This window comes from Sinocyclocheilus anshuiensis, unplaced genomic scaffold (assembly GCF_001515605.1).
Source record: "Sinocyclocheilus anshuiensis isolate Anshui unplaced genomic scaffold, SAMN03320099.WGS_v1.1 scaffold2042, whole genome shotgun sequence".
In the NCBI taxonomy this organism is placed as follows: domain Eukaryota; kingdom Metazoa; phylum Chordata; class Actinopteri; order Cypriniformes; family Cyprinidae; genus Sinocyclocheilus; species Sinocyclocheilus anshuiensis.
Window position 1 is genome coordinate 107,640 of NW_015544246.1, and position 20,383 is coordinate 128,022.

General features: G+C 36.6%; 1 protein-coding gene across 3 annotated transcripts in view; it reads right to left on the reverse strand.

Moving 5' to 3' along the window:
* Positions 1 to 20,383, reverse strand: part of taf2 (TAF2 RNA polymerase II, TATA box binding protein (TBP)-associated factor) — a 90,578-nt gene that overhangs the window by 53,904 nt on the left and 16,291 nt on the right. For all 3 annotated transcript variants that reach the window (XM_016498452.1, XM_016498451.1, XM_016498453.1), the window contains exons 8-14: positions 17,591 to 17,704; positions 16,438 to 16,537; positions 16,223 to 16,308; positions 15,988 to 16,123; positions 15,623 to 15,777; positions 9,257 to 9,371; positions 8,979 to 9,088 (exon numbers count right to left, since the gene is read on the reverse strand). In XM_016498452.1, coding sequence (XP_016353938.1) covers positions 8,979 to 9,088; positions 9,257 to 9,371; positions 15,623 to 15,777; positions 15,988 to 16,123; positions 16,223 to 16,308; positions 16,438 to 16,537; positions 17,591 to 17,704 — 816 coding nt within the window. The remainder of the gene's footprint in view (positions 1 to 8,978; positions 9,089 to 9,256; positions 9,372 to 15,622; positions 15,778 to 15,987; positions 16,124 to 16,222; positions 16,309 to 16,437; positions 16,538 to 17,590; positions 17,705 to 20,383) is intronic.

The following is a 20,383-nucleotide window of genomic DNA, read 5'->3' on the forward strand; positions in this document are numbered from 1 at the left end:
GGAAAAAAAAAAAAAAATGGATGCAAGAACAGCTGTTACTTCTTGCCCAACTGGTTAATGAAAATAAGAATATAATCAAAGGAAAATTTGGAGCTGGGGTAACCTCCAAAACCAAAGGTGATACCTTTTTAAAAGGTCATTATCATCAAATGTTTCTAAAATGTTTACATTCAGAGGCAGATTGCTGGCAACAGCCTTTTTAGGATAGTTTGTGGTTTGGTCTTAATGACTTAGGAGTCCTCTTTACTACTCCTAACCTTTCACAGATTTAGGAGCTAGTTTTAGCGCTAAAACGCTTTTATTTTTAAGATTTTTCTCTAGTAGTTAAGAGCTACTTATAATCTTATTTTGTTTTGTGAATACGGCCCCAGATGTTTTCCCTAACAGTTTCCAAAACAACAAATTATGTTTGCATAAATAGCCTACTTACATACTGTAATTCTGTGTATACTAGGGATGTGCATCTCCATAACTGAGGCCGATGCGATACGCATCTCGATGCATAGCCAACGGTACGATACACTGACGATACATATGAAGTAGCTAGCGATGCGATGCGATATGATTCACCCCTATTACGATGCAGTGCGATCCGATTTCGATTCGATCCGATTCTCTAAAATGTTTACATTCAGAGGCAGATTGCTGGCAACAGCCTTTTTAGGATAGTTTGTGGTTTGGTCTTAATGACTTAGGAGTCCTCTTTACTACTCCTAACCTTTCACAGATTTAGGAGCTAGTTTTAGCGCTAAAACGCTTTTATTTTTAAGATTTTTCTCTAGTAGTTATGAGCTACTTATAATCTTATTTTGTGATATAGGTTACTGTATTTGCTGTGTTCTTAAGATTTTATATTTTTTGCAAAGAGCTTTTTCGCCCTGCACTAAGAAAAAAAAGGCATCTTATCTACTAGGGATGTGCATCTCCATAACTGAGGCCGATGCGATACGCATCTCGATGCATAGCCAACGGTACGATACACTGACGATACATATGAAGTAGCTAGCGATGCGATGCGATATGATTCACCCCTATTACGATGCAGTGCGATCCGATTTCGATTCGATCCGATTCAACACAATGCGATTCGATGCAATGGAAAAAATATGATCGCATTTATTTCTTTGGTTCAGACAGACAGCAAATCATAAATTAACTTATGTGTCTTCTGACTTCTAACGCCTCGAGGCCTGTTTCATAAAACACGTTTACCAAATAGGCCAGCCTTATTTCAGTTAGCATGACTCACTGTCAAATGATTTGGTTCCATAAAACAAATTTAACAAAGATCAAAATCAGTCACTGTGGCAACTTATGCTGGAAAGCTAACCTGGTCCAGGGCAGGCAAACTGTCAGACTAAGCTGAGCTCCTCTAACACTGAACAATAGGAATGCAATGATATTACCACTGACTCTCTCACATACTATCATAGCCATGCAGCCTTTTTCTCTGGTTTTATGACAGCTGTACATTTAAAATCTTAAAATTGTAAATTAAAATCACTAAACTAAAAGTTAAAATCACTAAATTAAAACTACATTTTAACTGCTATAAGAAACACACATTAAGTAGTAAGCTAGTAATTAGGACTGTATTAGCTTACATTTTATTTACCCATTACAATAGTCCCTTTACAGTCACTGCTATCATAAGAATACACCTATGTAGGTTTAAAATTCTACAAGAGGCACATTTAATGTCCAACAACGAATATTTTAGCAAAATGCATATTTGACTAAGAATTATTGCGCTCCGTCTGTTTGCGTGCATGTGCGCAGCAGCGCTCGTTCACTCGCTTATGCCTCGCCCACTCCTGACAGCAAGCAAAATGGATATATTTGCAGAGGAAAAATATACTCGTGGCATGTCAGTTATGCACTGAGGAAAACACAACGTCTCAAATGCATTAAACAGCACAAATATATTCACTGTTTGCCGTGGTGGATCGATTTGTTCCATGACCGACATTAAGGGCTGCTTAAGAATAGCGTGCACATCAAAATATCTTGAGAACTTAAATTGTCATTTATGGAACCCCTTTCTGTAGTGGTGTTGTGATGCGTCATATTCACGCGCAGCAGTGATGAGAGAACGCGCTTGAGAAACAGTTTCTCGAGAAATCAATCTACATATAAAATATTGGTCACAGATTATTGGTCACTTTCTAAACAATAAAAGTGTAGCCATCCACTAGTAATTATATATAAATAAATCGGTTTTTACCAATGCAAATATGTTAGAAACGATGTATCGCAATATAAATGCCAACTTGTATCCGATGCACACTTTTTAAACCGATGCATCGCATCGTTAACTTTTTTTGCCGATGCACCGAGCGAATCGGTGAATCTTCCCATCCCTAGTGTATACAGCCTGTGTGTATATTTATCAGGATCGGGCGCTGGCGGAAGCACCTTTATGTGCGTGATTCATATGTCAGTCAGATAATAAAGATAAAATAAAGATAATTTTAGATGTTTAATTACTATTTGGTAGGGATGTGCATCTCCATAACTGAGGCCAATGCGATACGCATCTCGATGCATAACCAACGATATGATACATTGAAGATACATATGAAGCAGCTACCGATGCGATGCTATTCATCCCTATTACGCAGTGCGATTCGATTTTGATTCAATTCCGATTCGATTCAACACAATTCGATTCAATGCAATATGAAGCAATGGAAAAAATATGATCGCTTTTATTTCTTTGGTTCAGACAGACAGCAAATCATAAATTAACTTGTGTATCTTCTGACATGCCTCGAGGCCTGTTTCATAAAACAAGTTTACCAAACAGGCCAGGCTTATTTCAGTTAGTCTGACTCATTAAATGATGTGGTTCCATAATGCAAATTTAACATAGATCAACCTCAGTCACTGTTGCAACTTATGCTGGGAAACTAACTTGGTCTGGGGCAGGCTAACTGTCAGGCTAAGCTGCGCTCCTCTAACACTGAACAATAGGAGCATCTCTCACATACAATTATAGCCATGCAGCCTTTCTCTCTGGTTTTATGACAGCTGTACCTTTTATAGTTAGCAGAACAGATAGCAGAACATTAGAACATCACAATCTAAAATTGACCTTTAAAGCATTAAAATCACTAAATTAAAACTAAATTTTAACTGCTATAAGAAACACACTAACTCATCTGAGCTTAGTAATTAGGACTGTATTAGCTTACATTTTATTTACCCATTACAATAATCCCTTTACAGTTACTGCTATCATAAAAATAAACGTATATGTAGGTTTACAATTCTACAAAAGGCACATTTAAAGTCCAACAACAAATATTTTATCAAAATGCATATTATACACAGAATTATTGCACTACTATTCGTCTGTTTATTGTGCATACGCGCAGCAGCGCTCATTCACTCGGCCACTCCCGACAGCAAAATGGATATATTTTGCATGACTTTCTAACATTTACAGATGAAAAATATACCCATGACATATCGGTTATGCACTGAGGAAAACACAATGTCTCAAATGCATTAAACAGCACAAATACAGTTGTGATCAAAATTATTCATACCCTTGGTAAATATGATCAAAGAAGGCTGTGAAAATTAATTCGTATATACCCTTGGCAAATATGATCAAAGAAGGCTGTGAAAATTAATTCGTATCAATCCTTTAGATATTTTATTTAAAAAAAATGTACTATGGCGAATAAGAATTTAAAATGGGAGAGAAATCTCATTATGAAATAAATGCTTTTCTCTAATACACATTGGTCACAATTAATCAAACCCTTTTATCCAATACTTTTTGCAACCTCCTTTTGCCAAGAGAACAGCTCTGAGTCTTCACCTACAATGCCTGAAGAGTTTAGAGAACATCTGACAGGAGATCAAAGACCATTCCTTCATACAGAATCTCTCCAGCCCCTTCAGATTTCCAGCTGCATGTTGATGCTTCTCTTCAGTTCACCACACACATTTTCTATAGGGTTCAGCTCAGGAAACTGGGTTGGCCAGAGCAGAAGCTTGGTTTTGTTCTCAGTGACCCATTTTTGTTTTGATTTTGATGTTTGTTTGTGGATCATTGTCCGGTTGGAAGATCCAACCATGGCCCATTATGAGCGTTTTCTTTTCTATTTTTTTCTTGAAACCCTCCCAAACAAATTTTTTTTTTTGAGGCTTTCTGAACCCAAGACTCAACTATTTTCTGCAGTTCTCCAGCTGTCATCCTTGGAGTCTTTGGCCACTCAAACTCTCCTCCTCACCGTGCATTAGGACGATTATAGACACGTCCTCTTACTGTTCGCCATGCTGGATCGTTTTGATCCATGATCGACATTAAGGACTTAATCCCCGCTTTTCCTCAGGTCTCCGTAGTGTTGTGATACGTCATATTCACGTGGCAGCAGTTATGATAGAACGCGCTTGAGAAAGTTTAGAGAGGAGAAATCAATCTACATATAAAATCTTGGTCACTTTCTAAACAATAAAAATATAGCGCATCCACTAGCAATTATATATAAATAAATCGGTTTTTACCGATGCAAATATGTTAGAAACGATGCATCGTGATACAAATGCCAACCGTATCCGATGCACACTTTTTTAAAATCGATGCATCGCATCGTTAACTTTTTTTGCCGATGCACCGAGCGAATCTGTGAATCTTCCCATCCCTACTATTTGGACCATTTTTTATGGCCTTATATTAGGAAAACGTTATTCAAGACATTTTAAGACTTTTTAAGGACCCGTGGACACCCTGTGTATTTCTGAAGGAAACCGACTGCTTTCAGAAAATTGGATGTCATTTTCATTTAATCTTGCATGTAATGTCTGATAAAGCAGAGTTTTTTTGAGGGGAGCGCTGCCTTGTGTACAGCCGTTACTGGGGAAACCTTGATCTCTACCACTCCAACAGAGCATTGCAGTGAAACTGTTATAATGTTAGAATTAAATAATACAAATAATACATATGTACATATCTGTACATAGTAAATGCAGTTATTTTTAAGCGGTTGTTGACATCCTATCTAAAACGTGATTTACTACTCTAATATGTCTTGCAATATCCGTGCGTGCAAAGGTTCTGCGCGATCCTCTTGTTCAATATTCTCTGGGTCTGAATCCGGCTCAAATTGATATGGCAATATTGAAGCCATCCTTGCTGCTTTGGCAAGGGGTGGGGCAGTACTGAAACACCGTCTAAGCTGTTCGCCAATCACAACGCACTGGGATAACTAACCAATCACATCACAGTTTGTTTTTCAGAAGGCAGCGTTCATCAAACCCAGAACTAATCGAGCCAAGGTATTGCAATAATGTAAATTATGTAAAAAATAATGCGTTTTTCGAACCATCAAGAATGAGAGCATGTTCTAGTACACCCCCAAAACAAATTCAAGACATTCCTTTTTTTTTTTTTTTTTTTTTTTACTTTAAAGGTTAGATGTTTTTTTTGTTGTTTTTTTTTATGAAAGATCACGTGGATAAACAATGCAGATTTATTTTCACAGCCTTCTTTTGATCATATTTATCAAGGGTATGAATAATTTTGAGCACAACTGTATATTCGCCATGCTGGATCGTTTTGATCCATGATCGACATTAAGGACTTAATCCCCGCTTTTCCTCAGGTCTCCGTAGTGTTGTGATACGTCATATTCACGTGGCAGCAGTTATGATAGAACGCGCTTGAGAAAGTTTAGAGAGGAGAAATCAATCTACATATAAAATCTTGGTCACTTTCTAAACAATAAAAATATAGCGCATCCACTAGCAATTATATATAAATAAATCGGTTTTTACCGATGCAAATATGTTAGAAACGATGCATCGTGATACAAATGCCAACCGTATCCGATGCACACTTTTTTAAAATCGATGCATCGCATCGTTAACTTTTTTTGCCGATGCACCGAGCGAATCTGTGAATCTTCCCATCCCTACTATTTGGACCATTTTTTATGGCCTTATATTAGGAAAACGTTATTCAAGACATTTTAAGACTTTTTAAGGACCCGTGGACACCCTGTGTATTTCTGAAGGAAACCGACTGCTTTCAGAAAATTGGATGTCATTTTCATTTAATCTTGCATGTAATGTCTGATAAAGCAGTGTTTTTTTGAGCGGAGCGCTGCTTTGTGTACAGCCGTTACCAGGGAAACATTGATCTCTACCACTACAACAGTGCCTCCTGCTGGCAGAGAATGAGTTTGCATATATATGCCGCCTGGGAAACACAAGACTATGGTATAAATAAATTCAACTGTATAACAGTTTCACTGCAATTCATGTTATAATGTTAGCATGAAATAACAATAAAAATAATACATATGCACTTAGCTGTATGAACCGGTATACCACCCAGCACTAAGCTAGGCTATATCATACACTTGGAAAATTATGAGCTATATCACAGCTCATAGACACTAGGGGTGTGACAATAAACTTAGCTCACGAGATGAGACAAAATGCATACACTTGGTTCTGATGTATTCTGTGTTGGCATAGGTTTATAAATGACTTAAGTTCATACTTTTATTAGTTACAAATTAAGTGAGATAACACCGTTTTCCCAGATGAACGTTAAGCAACCCAAACTCACTGCATATGCAGAGGAAGAGTTTAGCCCCTTTTACACATGGTCTTTACTGGTAAATTACCATTAAGAGATCATGTGTGAACAGGACCTTTTCAAAAAATACAGGTAAATGCATTCTGGCAATCATATCGTTCTTATGGAGATGACATGATTACTCTGAGCTGTTTACAAAGCTCTGCTGCTTTTTAATTAGTTTTCCTATATAAATATGCGTTAGATGGACATCTTTGACCATTGAGGGCTCCAGACTAACATTTGAGAGCAGTGGCACCAGCGCCACTAAGTTCTACAGATGGTGGCGCCAGGAGCAGATTTGGTAGCGCTGGGGGGGTGGTGTGCGGGAGTATTAAAATATAGATCATTTAATCATAAAATCACTATTGTTTTGCATTAATAAGTGCAGTTACTAATAATATTACATGCCCATTTCTTGTTTATTTTTCTTTTGTTTATGGTTTATACAGATTTGACAGTAAAGCACTAAGATAGAGTTAAGATGCATACAAAATTTACTTTTATTAACAACAGTAATGGGTGCAAAATCAAATTTTTATATAGAAACATTATATATTCCACTTTTATTAAATGTACCATTATTCTTCTAGTACAGGTGCATCTCAATAAATTAGAATGTTGTGGAAAAGTTCATTTATTTCACTGACCAAGTCAGTGATTATGTGTATTTAGTAGCAAATTGAAGAAAAGTTTGTTTTTCAAGGCACTGTGACTTTTTTTACTTCATACACAAAAAAAAAAAAAAAAAAGTAAAATTCTGACAAAATCTGATTTCTTGATGATTTGATATTTTATAATAGTGATTTTATAATTTCAAAATATAGAGGAAAAAGTAGAAATGAATGACTAATAACCCAACAAGTGCTCCTCTGCTGCTGTCTACTGGTTACAATTGTGAGCTGATGCATTTTTTTAATTTTTACATAAGTGTTTGTTTACCACAAAGTATATTTTGGTCATCCCATTAAAAATAACATTAAAACCGGATCATTTTAGAGCTTTAAAGAGCTGGAAATAGTTGTGTGAAATGCTTGAAAGTCATTGAAAAGTGTTTGAATTTCTCTCTCAAAAGGTAGTACAAACCCTGAAATGAATGATGTAATGCATTCGATTATTTCTACCACAACACCATGGTTACAGTTAGCGTTAGCGCTTCTGGTTTCCTGACGTATGTCAGCGCTGTTTATAACGGAGAATTCTGTGCAGAATTTGAATGATTCTCACTAGATCTCGCAGCAACCTTATCATTGTGCGGCGAATTCAAACGCTTCTCACTGGATCTTGCAGCACTGTTGCATCTGAGCAGTAACAGTATTGCGAAATCAACTTTGGCTCCCGAGTAAAGCTGTTCTGAGCTCGGACAAGTTTGTTTGCGTCACGGTCCGAGCTGATAAACGGTCCGCACTGCGCAGCTGAAACGTTGCGCCGTTTAGTTTCGCTTTTGTTTGCCGTTTGATGTTTCTCAAATGCAACAGAAATGGCAGCACTTATGAGTTGGACAACTCACAAAAATTAGTCGCACGGCAGAAAAAATGGTCGCAAAATGAGACCATTTGGTCGCAGTCTGGAGCGCTGGTTTAGCCCCTTTCACATATACAGTCTTCACTGGTAAATTGCCGTTAAGAGATCATGTGTGAATAGGACCTTTTCAAAACTACAGGTAAATTTGTTCTGCCAATCATATCGTTCTTATGGAGATGACGTAATTACTCTGAGCTGTTTACAAAGCTCCGTTAATTATATAGAAAATAGCTTTTCTATATAAATATGGCTCTAGATGGAAATCTTTTGATCATTGCGCCTCGCAGCTTTTTCAGAATGTGTCGCACTCATCAGCTGCGACTCTGCAGTTGGATACTATTATGCGCATCTCATGTTTATAGGATCAAAAATGTCTGATTGGCTAGTAATGTTAGTTTGGTTGAGAGTGAAAGCTGTGTTCCTCTCATACATTAGTAGGCGAACTCATTAACTCGAACGTGATATCAACAAGTGTTTTTTTTTTTTTAAATGTAGGACTATCTTATTTTCCCGCAGCTAAACGCCACACGCCGGAGAACTTTAAGCCCTGCTGATTAATCAAAAAAATAAATAAACAGCCAACTAATCAATTATCAAAATAATCGTTAGTTGCAGATCGAATTTGGTTTTTAAATTTTATTTTTGCTAAAAATTCTAAAACTGTATCTTGTTTAACTCTGTTAAAAATCTCTTCAAAAGAGTTAGCAGAGAAAATAAATAAGGATACAAAAAAATAAATAAAATAATTAAAAACCTAAATCATGCCAAGTGCTGGACGAGAATTTTAAATGCTATACTATTAACAGGAACTACTGATTGGATTCAGGCATGAATTTTGTTCTGAAAGCAGGTGTCCTACCTTCTGCTTTTGGAGTGGCAGGGAATGTCATGTTTGAGACTGTTCTCCTCTATCTGTAATGTGTGGTTAAATGACCCATCCAGTTCCTGCACTGTCACTTTAATAGGGCCCTAACAAAAAACAAAAGCATGTGTAAGTTTTCAATATGCACAATCATTGTCAGACCACTTAGAAGATTAGTTTAGCACTTTCACTACCCCTATGAAACTTTTTCTTTTATCCATCCATACATTCTCTCACACAATTTTCCATCTGATTTTCGCACTGCGGTCACTCACCACATATTTCTGTGTGCCAGATGATGTGTAGTCCTGACGGATCTCGAGTTCCAAAACATTTCTTTTCCTGTTGAAGGCAAAACTTCCAAAAAATTTTACCACCCCACTCTGGTCTCTGAGGTTGAGTCAAAGGTAATAATATATTAAACTACAATATGCTTGAGCTCAAACTTCCTAAATTAAGCGTAACAAATTTTGGTAACACTTTAGTTTAGGGACCAATTCTCATTATCAACTAGTTGCTTAATAGCATGCATATTACTAGCATATTGGCTGTTTATTAGTAATTATAAAAGCATATATTAAAGGGGTAGTTCACTGAAAAACAAAACATTTGCTGTTCATTTTCTCACCGTCAAGGTTTCTTTCTCAGGCCATCCAAAATGTAGGTGTTTTTTTTTCTTGAGTAGAAAAGTAAAGAAGATTTGAAACCATGAGCTGAAACCGTGGTCTTTTCATTCATAAAACACAAGTCAGTGGCTGCCCATCTTGAAGAATAAAACAAGAAAAGCAGCATAACAAGGAACACAAAATTAATACCCGTTGCACATCAGTGTTTCCCCTGCCATTATATTAGGGGGGCGGCCCGGCACCCCCCCACCCCCCTTGAAGGTCAAGTTAATTTTAGGCTACTTAATTTTATTCTCTCTATAGGGCCAGATCACAACAGAAGTTATTTAAAGTTACCTTTCCTACAGAACAGGTCTATACCTTGTTCTTTTATTAAACAAACTAAATAGCCTTATGTTATTTATCTTATTTACACGACGGCATGTCAGTTCTGTCTCTACGTTAATTGGTCGCACTCTCTGCATCGCGCACAGCGGAGTTCCGCCCCGATGCGCACACACAAGTGAGCACACTCCCACTTCCACTAGTGTTTGTAAATATTAAGCCACAAAACGACTATTTAAATATGAATTCTGCGTGTCTCTGTGTTAATGAATGGCGCAGACACTCAGTTTTGTTTACTACTTGTACTGAAGCGCTTGACTCTTGCGGTGATATTAACGTCTGTATAAATGTATGTATAAATGAGGACAAATACATGAACATCCCCAGAACTGCTCTGAGAGTCACTTCATGAGCATTTTACCGTTTCATTTGAGTAAAACTATCCTCATATCATATACATTGATATACATCATATACAAATATATTAGCCTGTTGTTCAGTAGAATGTATGTAATAGGCTACTACTACTACTACTAAAATTATTAAAACGTTATTTTTAAGAAATAATCATACAATATTTCTTCAATGTTTTAATTGTGATATTAAATCCCCTTTATTTCCCAAAAAATTAAATTTGTTTAATTTTCATTCATTAAAAGATAATGTAAATGCCTGTTTTATGCCTTAATGTAAATACACAACAGAATTTCTGAGGAAAAAATCATAAGGCTATTGTAAGAATAAATGAAACTTGTTTTTATGCTTTCAAATAATTAGACATGCTAAAACACAGAATTTGGTAACAAAACATAAGGTTGGAAAAAATAAAACATTTCATAGGGCCATAAACATGTAATTTGTGTTAAACTTTTAAGAAATTGATGTTAAATTGTTTAAGTTTCATGATTTTAATTCATTATTAGACATGCTTTGTGATTAATAAAATGTAATTTAACCATTAAAAAGGAGTCCAGAAAAATAAAACCGGAAACCACAACCCCCCCAAGCCTTAAGCCTAGGGGAAACACTGCACATGACAATATATTGTGATCGTTTTGCTTCGCAAGAGCTCAATAAATTGTCAGGAACCACAGGTATTCATTTTGTTTACCTTGATATGATTTTTTTATTCTCAAATACGGGCAACTGCTGGCATGAATTTTATTAATCACCAACGACCACGATTCCAGCTAAAATCTTCTTTACTGTTCTACAGAACTTCAATGATTAAAACAAAAAGGCATGTCATGGCCCCTTTAACTGTAATATCACTGTACTACATTAATTACCACAATATCTAATTAACCAATAACTATTAAAAAAAATTAGGGCTACCCTCGACTAAAGATTTTTCTGGTCGACTTGTTGTTCATTTTAAGCATTAGTCGACTAATCGCACGTTTATTAATAAACCATTTAAATCATTATAATGGGCCTTTAATTGCCTACATAGCCTAATAAGCATTCAAGCACACGCATAAAGCTTGCCACAGCGCACCGCAGAAGCTAATGATTATGAATGGGAAAAACTGTAAGGAGACTGCATTAACATTTTAATAATTTGATAAATTAGTGCTTTCTTTGTTTTCGGCTTAAGTCAAGAGATGAAGTCGGCAACAGACTCGTCATCTCCACAGTAGTGGACGCGCCTGTACAATGTGTTCCAAATTATTATGCAAGTGACATATCAATAGGATTTTGGTACAATAAAGAGTCAGATTTTTGTTTGTGTTGTTTTTCACATCTTTTTAGATCTTAAAGAGGTTGTTCCACATTATTATGCGAGTCACAGTTTTCATGCAATATGGTGAGGAAGAAAGATCTTTCTGAAGATGAAAAGTATGAAACAGTGCAATGTCTTGCAAAAGGCATCAAAACAAACAATATTTTGCAAAAAGCAAATAGAAATTGTACTGTCAAAAGATTTGTGAGTGACTTAGAGCACAGAAGATCTTGGTCAGATAAAGATTTATTAAGGAAAGTTTCTGTCAAACAAATAAACTGTATTGTAATGCCAGCTGTAAAAAAAAAAAATGCTGAGCAGCAAACAGGTGTTTGAAGCTACTGGAGTCTCACGATCCTCTCCATGCAGACTGGCAGTTATGTGTAAAGCTGCGTTTCAGTCACTGCTAACCAAACCTCACAAAGAGAAACCTGCACAGCTTTGCGCAAAATATTATTTGTTTTGATGCCTTTTGCAAGACATTGCATTGTTTCATATTTTTCGTCTTCAGAAAGATCTTTCTTTCTCACCATATTGCATGAGAACTGTGACTTGCTTAATAATGTGGAACAACCTCTTTAAGTAGGGTTTCCATTTACCTAAGACAGGTTTGTTCAATAGTTTGCCAGGTCTTCTGAGATTGATAACAGTTATCTATAAAGATGTGAAAAACAACACAAACAAAAATCTGACTCTTTATTGTACCGAAATCCTATTGATAGTCGACTAATCGCACGTTTATTAATAAACCATTTAAATCATTATAATGGGCCTTTAATTGCCTACATAGCCTAATAAGCATTCAAGCACACGCATAAAGCTTGCCACAGCGCACCGCAGAAGCTAATGATTATGAATGGGAAAAACTGTAAGGAGACTGCATTAACATTTTAATAATTTGATAAATTAGTGCTTTCTTTGTTTTCGGCTTAAGTCAAGAGATGAAGTCGGCAACAGACTCGTCATCTCCACAGTAGTGGACGCGCCTGTACAATGTGTTCCAAATTATTATGCAAGTGACATATCAATAGGATTTTGGTACAATAAAGAGTCAGATTTTTGTTTGTGTTGTTTTTCACATCTTTTTAGATCTTAAAGAGGTTGTTCCACATTATTATGCGAGTCACAGTTTTCATGCAATATGGTGAGGAAGAAAGATCTTTCTGAAGATGAAAAGTATGAAACAGTGCAATGTCTTGCAAAAGGCATCAAAACAAACAATATTTTGCAAAAAGCAAATAGAAATTGTACTGTCAAAAGATTTGTGAGTGACTTAGAGCACAGAAGATCTTGGTCAGATAAAGATTTATTAAGGAAAGTTTCTGTCAAACAAATAAACTGTATTGTAATGCCAGCTGTAAAAAAAAAAAAGCCACTGCTGAGCAGCAAACAGGTGTTTGAAGCTACTGGAGTCTCACGATCCTCTCCATGCAGACTGGCAGTTATGTGTAAAGCTGCGTTTCAGTCACTGCTAACCAAACCTCACAAAGAGAAACCTGCACAGCTTTTCGCAAAATATTATTTGTTTTGATGCCTTTTGCAAGACATTGCATTGTTTCATATTTTTCGTCTTCAGAAAGATCTTTCTTTCTCACCATATTGCATGAGAACTGTGACTTGCTTAATAATGTGGAACAACCTCTTTAAGTAGGGTTTCCATTTACCTAAGACAGGTTTGTTCAATAGTTTGCCAGGTCTTCTGAGATTGATAACAGTTATCTATAAAGATGTGAAAAACAACACAAACAAAAATCTGACTCTTTATTGTACCGAAATCCTATTGATGTCACTTGCATAATAATTTGGAACACAGTGTATGTGACGTTTCATACGGATTACATAATCTGAGAATATTTGTTTTCCAGTTCAATTGGTTCATGTGAAAGTAGACATTTCACTCTCTATAGATATATTTTTAATGTCTGTAAGGCAAAGATAGCCTATACAGGTTTGTTCAATAGTTTGCCAGGTCTTCTGAGATTGATAACAGTTATCTATAAAGATGTGAAAAACAACACAAACAAAAATCTGACTCTTTATTGTACCGAAATCCTATTGAAAATAAGATATTCATTGTGCAGTGTAGAGAGCTTCGTCGATTATAATGGAGTTTTGTGAGATCGGGATAAACTAAGATGAGTGACAGCTTTTAATGATTATTAAGGGAGTTTGCAAATGTGATCTTGTTTAATGAACTGTTGTATTAAATCAATAAGTTAATATTAATTGACTTATATTGTCTGACAACAAAAAGCCTTATTTTGCTCTATTTCATCAACGAAAATAGTTTTTTTTTTTTTTTACAGTAACCGCTGAGCCGCTGCGCATCGCCATTCAAACACAGCGGTGATTCGTTTATGAATGAACTGCGTTTTTAAATGAATCTAGTGAGTCAATGATTCAATTACCCATTCATAAAGACAGTCACGTACTTCGTTCCTGAATGATTCAGCTGTTCGAACGAATCAATTGAATGAATGATTCAGTGATAAAATCAGTGACTTGACGCCACCTGCTGGCAGTTTTAGTTTAATTTTTAAAGCATCTTTTCTGTTATTTAAATCATTTCTATATTCAAAATGTTATATTTAAAACATTAACCTCAACATGAATTTATGAATTTAATTGCACTCATGCGACCTCTGAGCCTCATTAAACGTCTGAAAATACACATACAAGCCACTTGTGTGTTCTTTTGTGCCATCTCTGTAGCAAATTTATTTCTTAAATACTGATTTCATTTGATTGGTAACGTATTCTTATTCTACTTGTTTTTATTCTGTTGTTTTAATTAGAAACGTTAAAAAGCTTATAAGTATATTTTTTTGATTTTGACATAAAAGATGACATACTTTTAATAAAGTTAGAAAAATGCCATTACAAAGGTAAAAACAAAATTTCCTGTAAATCACTTTGAGTCAACTATCACCTCGTAATGGGAAGGTTCATTTTTTTATCAGAATTTTTGATTACTGATTAGAAGGTGCTCCTAAATTTTTGACCGTGCTCCTAAATTTTTTAAATTAGGAGCACAAGCGCTCCTAAAAAGAAAAGTATCCGTAGAGCCCTGCATGGAGTTTCACACTCAAGTTCACAGAGACAGAGACTGCAGAAAGCGCATCCTGTTTGCTTTCATTATTTTACAAAAGTGCGTTCTGCTGTTATTGTGAGTGCACACAAATAAACGTAGAGTCCTTACAGATTTGAAAGATGTATTACTCTTATCTGTATAACCAAAACTGACGGAGTATTTTAAGAGCGAGTGACCGGCGCCTCCATCTGTCATGCTCTGAGCGAGTGCGCTGCTGTTCAGCTTCCACGCTCTGCAGACACTTGAACAGCACACATTTCTCTAGGTTAACATTAGATTGAGCGGCCATGTAAAGTTGCTAATGCTTAAATATTTCAGATGATAAGTCATATTTGAGGTCAATGAATGATAGGCGAGCGTTTGGGTGTCCTGCATTACCCATTACCACATTGACCAGCCATTAACGATCTGTCCGTCACGGACTGCGTGACTTCGCCTGTGGAATAGTTTTTTTTCCCCGTGACTAATAAAATTTTGGTCAACCAAGCCTCTTCTGGTCGACTAACAATTAGTCGACTATTAGGGGGCAGCCCTAAAAATTTTTTTTATAAATATTTGGTCGCAGAATGCAGCAACTGAACAACCAGAAACAAGTATACCACAAAAACAAAGCAACAAAACAAATCAAGAAAAATCACTTAAAAAAAAAAAAAAAAAAAAATTCTTTAAGCTTTAAAAAGGTATTTTCCTCCCCTTTCTAGCATGTACTTATTTGAACAATGCCTAAAACTTGGTATTACAAGCACTTCCCGTGTCTGTTTGCCTCTTTAAGAAGAATCGCTTAATGTATTCCCCAATTGTAAATCGCTTTGGATAAAAGCATCTGCAAGATGACTAAATGTAAATAACTGTATTCCACAGTTCATTTGAAGGATACACCCATTGCTTGATGAGGGGTCCGATGTCCTTCCCTGACACATTGGAAATGGATTTGAGGAATCCAGAGGTGGACACCAGCATCTGGCTCCACATGTGAGACTGATATTTCTGGGATGATGCTGTGCTGGCCAGACTCAAGAGCTTGTTAAACACCTGATGAGAGATTTGATTGAACTCAGGCTGAGATTACAGTATCTGATCAGTTTATAATTAGCCACAAGGATAATAAAAATGTGTGTGCCAATGTGGGTGGTCCATAAATGAGGTTTTGAGAGGAACCTGCACCAGTACACATATCACCTCAAAAACCCATGAAATATATCACTTCCCTTTCTTAAATGAGGGATGTTGTAGTTCATATACCTGCAACATGAACTCCATGCTAATTCTGTTTTCAATGAGCCTCATGACCAGGTGGGCTTTGCATTGGAACATCTTGTAATATTCCCAGGACAATGTGTGGGGGTGTCTGATGGAAAAGTGCAGGTGGGGTGTAGGACTGAAAGGAAAACAGACATTATCTTCCTAAAAAACAATCTTTTGTACAAGTTTGGATAGGTGTGTATAAATTATAAGCAGTGATAGAGGTGAGGATTACTTGTCTTTTTCTTTCCCTCCAGAGAAGGTGGGATGTAGCAGGACTCCACCTATCTTTAGCTCATACTCCACAATCTTGTCCAGTTCCTGTTGGTTAAAAGAATAAGAGACAAACAATTCAGCATTTAAAAAGTTGATGTTTGAGCATATAAACATATGCACATGGCCGTTTGACAGAAGCATTGGCTCTCTTTTGTCGATCACTTTACTCTATACCTCCTTAATCCAGTGACGATACTCATTGACTCCAAAGGTTTTCTTCAGGTAGAGGCCATAAATGTATCCAGAAATTCCCTTCAAAACCCACTCATCAGACCTGCAATTCAAAATACAAAATCTACAGTTATATATTATATACACATACATACATACATACATACATCTCAGGGGTGTTTCCTCCGAGGCGGCAAGGGAGGCAGTGTCTCCTCTCTTGAGAAAATAATCGATATTACAAAAATAAAACAGCGCAAATGACTAAATATGATATTAAGAGTCTAAAAGTCACTAATTTTTATAAAGTAACACTGTCCAACAGCGACACCCGCAGGTAAAGTTACAGTGGAGGCTCGCCTCCCTTCGGTCCATTGACATTCTACAGAGACCCCTAAGCGTGCCGTGACTTTTCTGGAGGCTCATTGAGATGAATGGGGGAAAAATCAAGTGAGAGGAGGCAATGCCTCTTTCTTAAGGGTCCAGATCAAGTTATCTGCATCTCCTGCGCTCCAAGCCACTCCAATAATAGCGTTCACCACTCAAATTAATGCACGGCTCAGATTAACTGTACAGCATGTGTGTAAGACAATTATAAAGTAATTATTTTATCATGAATAAATATTTCAATGAGTAAAACTGGCTGGGTCTATAGTATTATAGACTACACAACATTATTATTTTATTTTTCAATTAATTTTAAAATTATTATTATTTTAAATTACTGTCCCTGGATCAGTAGGGTACTCTTCTAATAAAGTAGCAGTGGCTAGGACAAATTTTAAGCATCAATTCTGCTGAAAAAGATGTAATCTAATCCGGTTTACATGAAATAAGCCTGCTCCCGAGCAGGTTTAAGCTTACGGACCTGTTGCTATGACAGCAACTCCGGGATGAGCTTCGAAGAACCAGCCAATTCAAGATCAAGCAAAATAGTCAACAATTAAATCCAGCTAACTGAGTTAGCGCCGTACGTAGAACGGACCTCTGCTCTAGGCATTACTAGTTCATCAAATAAATACTGGATTTCTTGCAAACCTAAAGTACCTGCCATTTATGTATGAAAAGTATTATATTGCATATAACAAAATTGTTGCAATATGCAGTTTTGTGGCTGGCAACAAACATTACACTATTAGGCTTTACCATTCCTACTTACCAGGACATCCTAGAGATGAAGCATCCAAAAAACTGCTGGGCCAGAGCTTGAGCTAGACAGTGCCTGGTCACAGGAGTCTGATCTATGATCATGCCACTGTGCAGGAGGTTGGTACTGAGAAGAACACCACAAACACAAGATCATGATAAAATTCTGTATATATATATATATATATATTAAATCCTGTAAACAGGTATTCCAGCCCAGGACGATTGCACTACAGACCACAATTCATCTGCATTTCTTGGTTTTGCCTCAGAAACAGCATTTTTGATGTCACCCCACAAGTTTTCTATTGGATTAATGTCTGGAGATTGGGCTGGCCACTCCATAACGTTAATCTTGTTGGTCTGGAACCAAGATGCTGCTCGCTTTCTGGTGTGTTTGGGTTTTTTTTACTTGTTGAAACACCCATTTCAAGGGCATTTCCTCTTTGACATAAGGCAACATGACCTCTTTTAAGTATTTTAATGTACTCAAACTGATCCATGACCCCTGGAATGTGATAAATATGATCCCCATATCATAATGCTTGCGCCACCATGCTTCACTGTCTGCACAGTGTACTGTGGCTTGAATTCAGTGCTTGGCTTCACATAGGCTTCTTCTAATTGTTACAGTACTCACAGGTAACTTTAGACTTTCTTTGATCACCCTGGAGCTCATCATTGGCTGAGTCTTTGCTATTTTGGCTATTCTTCAATCCATTTGAATGGTATTTTTCCGTTTTCTTCCATGTCTTTCTGGTTTTGGTTGCCATTTTAAAGCATTTGATATCATTTTAGTTGAGCAGCCTATCATTTTCTGCACTTCTTTATATGTTTTCCCCTCTCTAATCAACTTTTTAAAGTACACTGTTCTTCTAAACAATGTCTGGAACGACCCATTTTACTCAGATTTTCAGAGAGAAATGCACAGTACAACATTTGCTGCCTTCGTCCTTAAATAAGGGCCACTTGTTTGACACCAGTTTTTTCACAGAATGATTTACCTCTCTAATTGAACTCCACACTGCTATTATTTTGAACATGCCCTTTTCAATTAATGATTCAGTTACACAGAATCAGCAGCATGCATGTCATGACTGTTGGGTCTGTTGGTTTTCTATAACTCTACTACACCTACTAGTAAAATATTTGCCATGTAGAAATATAATTTCTACCAAAAACTTGATCTGGTTAGTGATGTTGGACTGCTATTATTTTGAAGACAACTATATATATATATATATATATTAGGGGTTGCACCGACTAATCGACTAGTCTTTATAGGAGCAATAGCCATGTGGGCAGCGTTGTGTCATATGCCATAGCTGTGCACAAGGTGTTTGTCACAGTTCCAGACTTATTTGTTCATTAATGACGTCATCAGCGATGACAAGCTGACAAGCTACGCAAAATCGTGTTCAAAATCACAGTCGATTCATTGCCGATTATGAACGCGATTTTGCGTAGCTTGTCAGTGATCTACGGCTCTGTGTAGTAAATGCTGCTCCATCTGAAAGCACGTGCTGGAGATTTACTACTAATCACAGAACCGGCTTTACTGACGAGATGAACATGAAAATAGCATTTGATTTTTTGCACAGCCGTAGCATATACTATTGTGTTATTGTTAAGCGCCACGAAAGGCACAACAATATTATAAAACACCATAAAGTTTCCGTGCACTATATTTCAAGTGTTCTGAAGCCGTTCCACAGTTTAATGTGAAGTACAGATGAATATTTAAGTCAAGTTGACGTAAACTCTTCTCTCCTCTGCGGCTGTCTGTCATTCTCCATTTCACGAGTTCACACTTACATATAATTAGCTGAAGTATAGTAATGCGTATTTGGCGTTAAGGGCTCCGAGCTTGGAAATGGCCCAAACCCAGAGTACTTTAAGTGTAGTTTAACCCCCCGTTTAAGTGTAGTTAGAACTCGAAATGAGGAAATGGGGCGGTGGACGGATGCTGATAAACCGTCGATGGAAGAGGTAAGTCTGCTGTAAAGATTATTAATAGTCTTTCTTGTTCTGTTCTATCTATCATATGTTGCTGCCTTTATTACTGTGCTATACATTTAAAATAAATTTTTTTAATTTTATAGCATATAGTATATTAATACACAAAAGAGTGATGATAAGGTCAACACACAGAAGTATAGAAATTTTACATTGATTAAAAAAAAAAAAAACTGCACTGGTATCGGCAGGTTGTCAGAATTTTCTGTATCGGATCGGTTCTGAAAAAATGGCATCGTTGCATCCCTTGGTTAAACATGAGATATAATTTGTTTTGGGTAAATCTAACAGGCAGTCTTTGGTCTCATTAATCTATTATTTGTTCCAGAGCAAATAGTTTTGGCAGAGGGCAAAATGTCATCACGTTATATTTTATGATTTTAGTTAAATTGTTCCGCCATTAGATGGCAACAAGAGACTGTTTTTACAAGTCAGCAGTAAAGACTTTTATATTGAAAGAGACTGAAATGCTGTTGTAAATAAGGAAGTTATTTTTATTTTGTCCAACACCTTGTAAGATGCGGCCAACAAATGCACTGAGCATCAGCACTGTCGGGAATTACCCTTAACAGATGAAAGGACAGTACAACAAAGATATGGCTTTCCTCAGCAGACATTCAAACTAATGTTTTATTGTGAATTTGGGATTGAGTTGACTCTGCGTGCTTTGCTCATCAGCTCGCACACATCAGCTATACAGGCATTAATACTGAATGTTTAACATTATATTCATTGCATACATATACTTCGTAGTAGACATCCTTAACTCCTTTCTGCTGTCTGTTGTCGG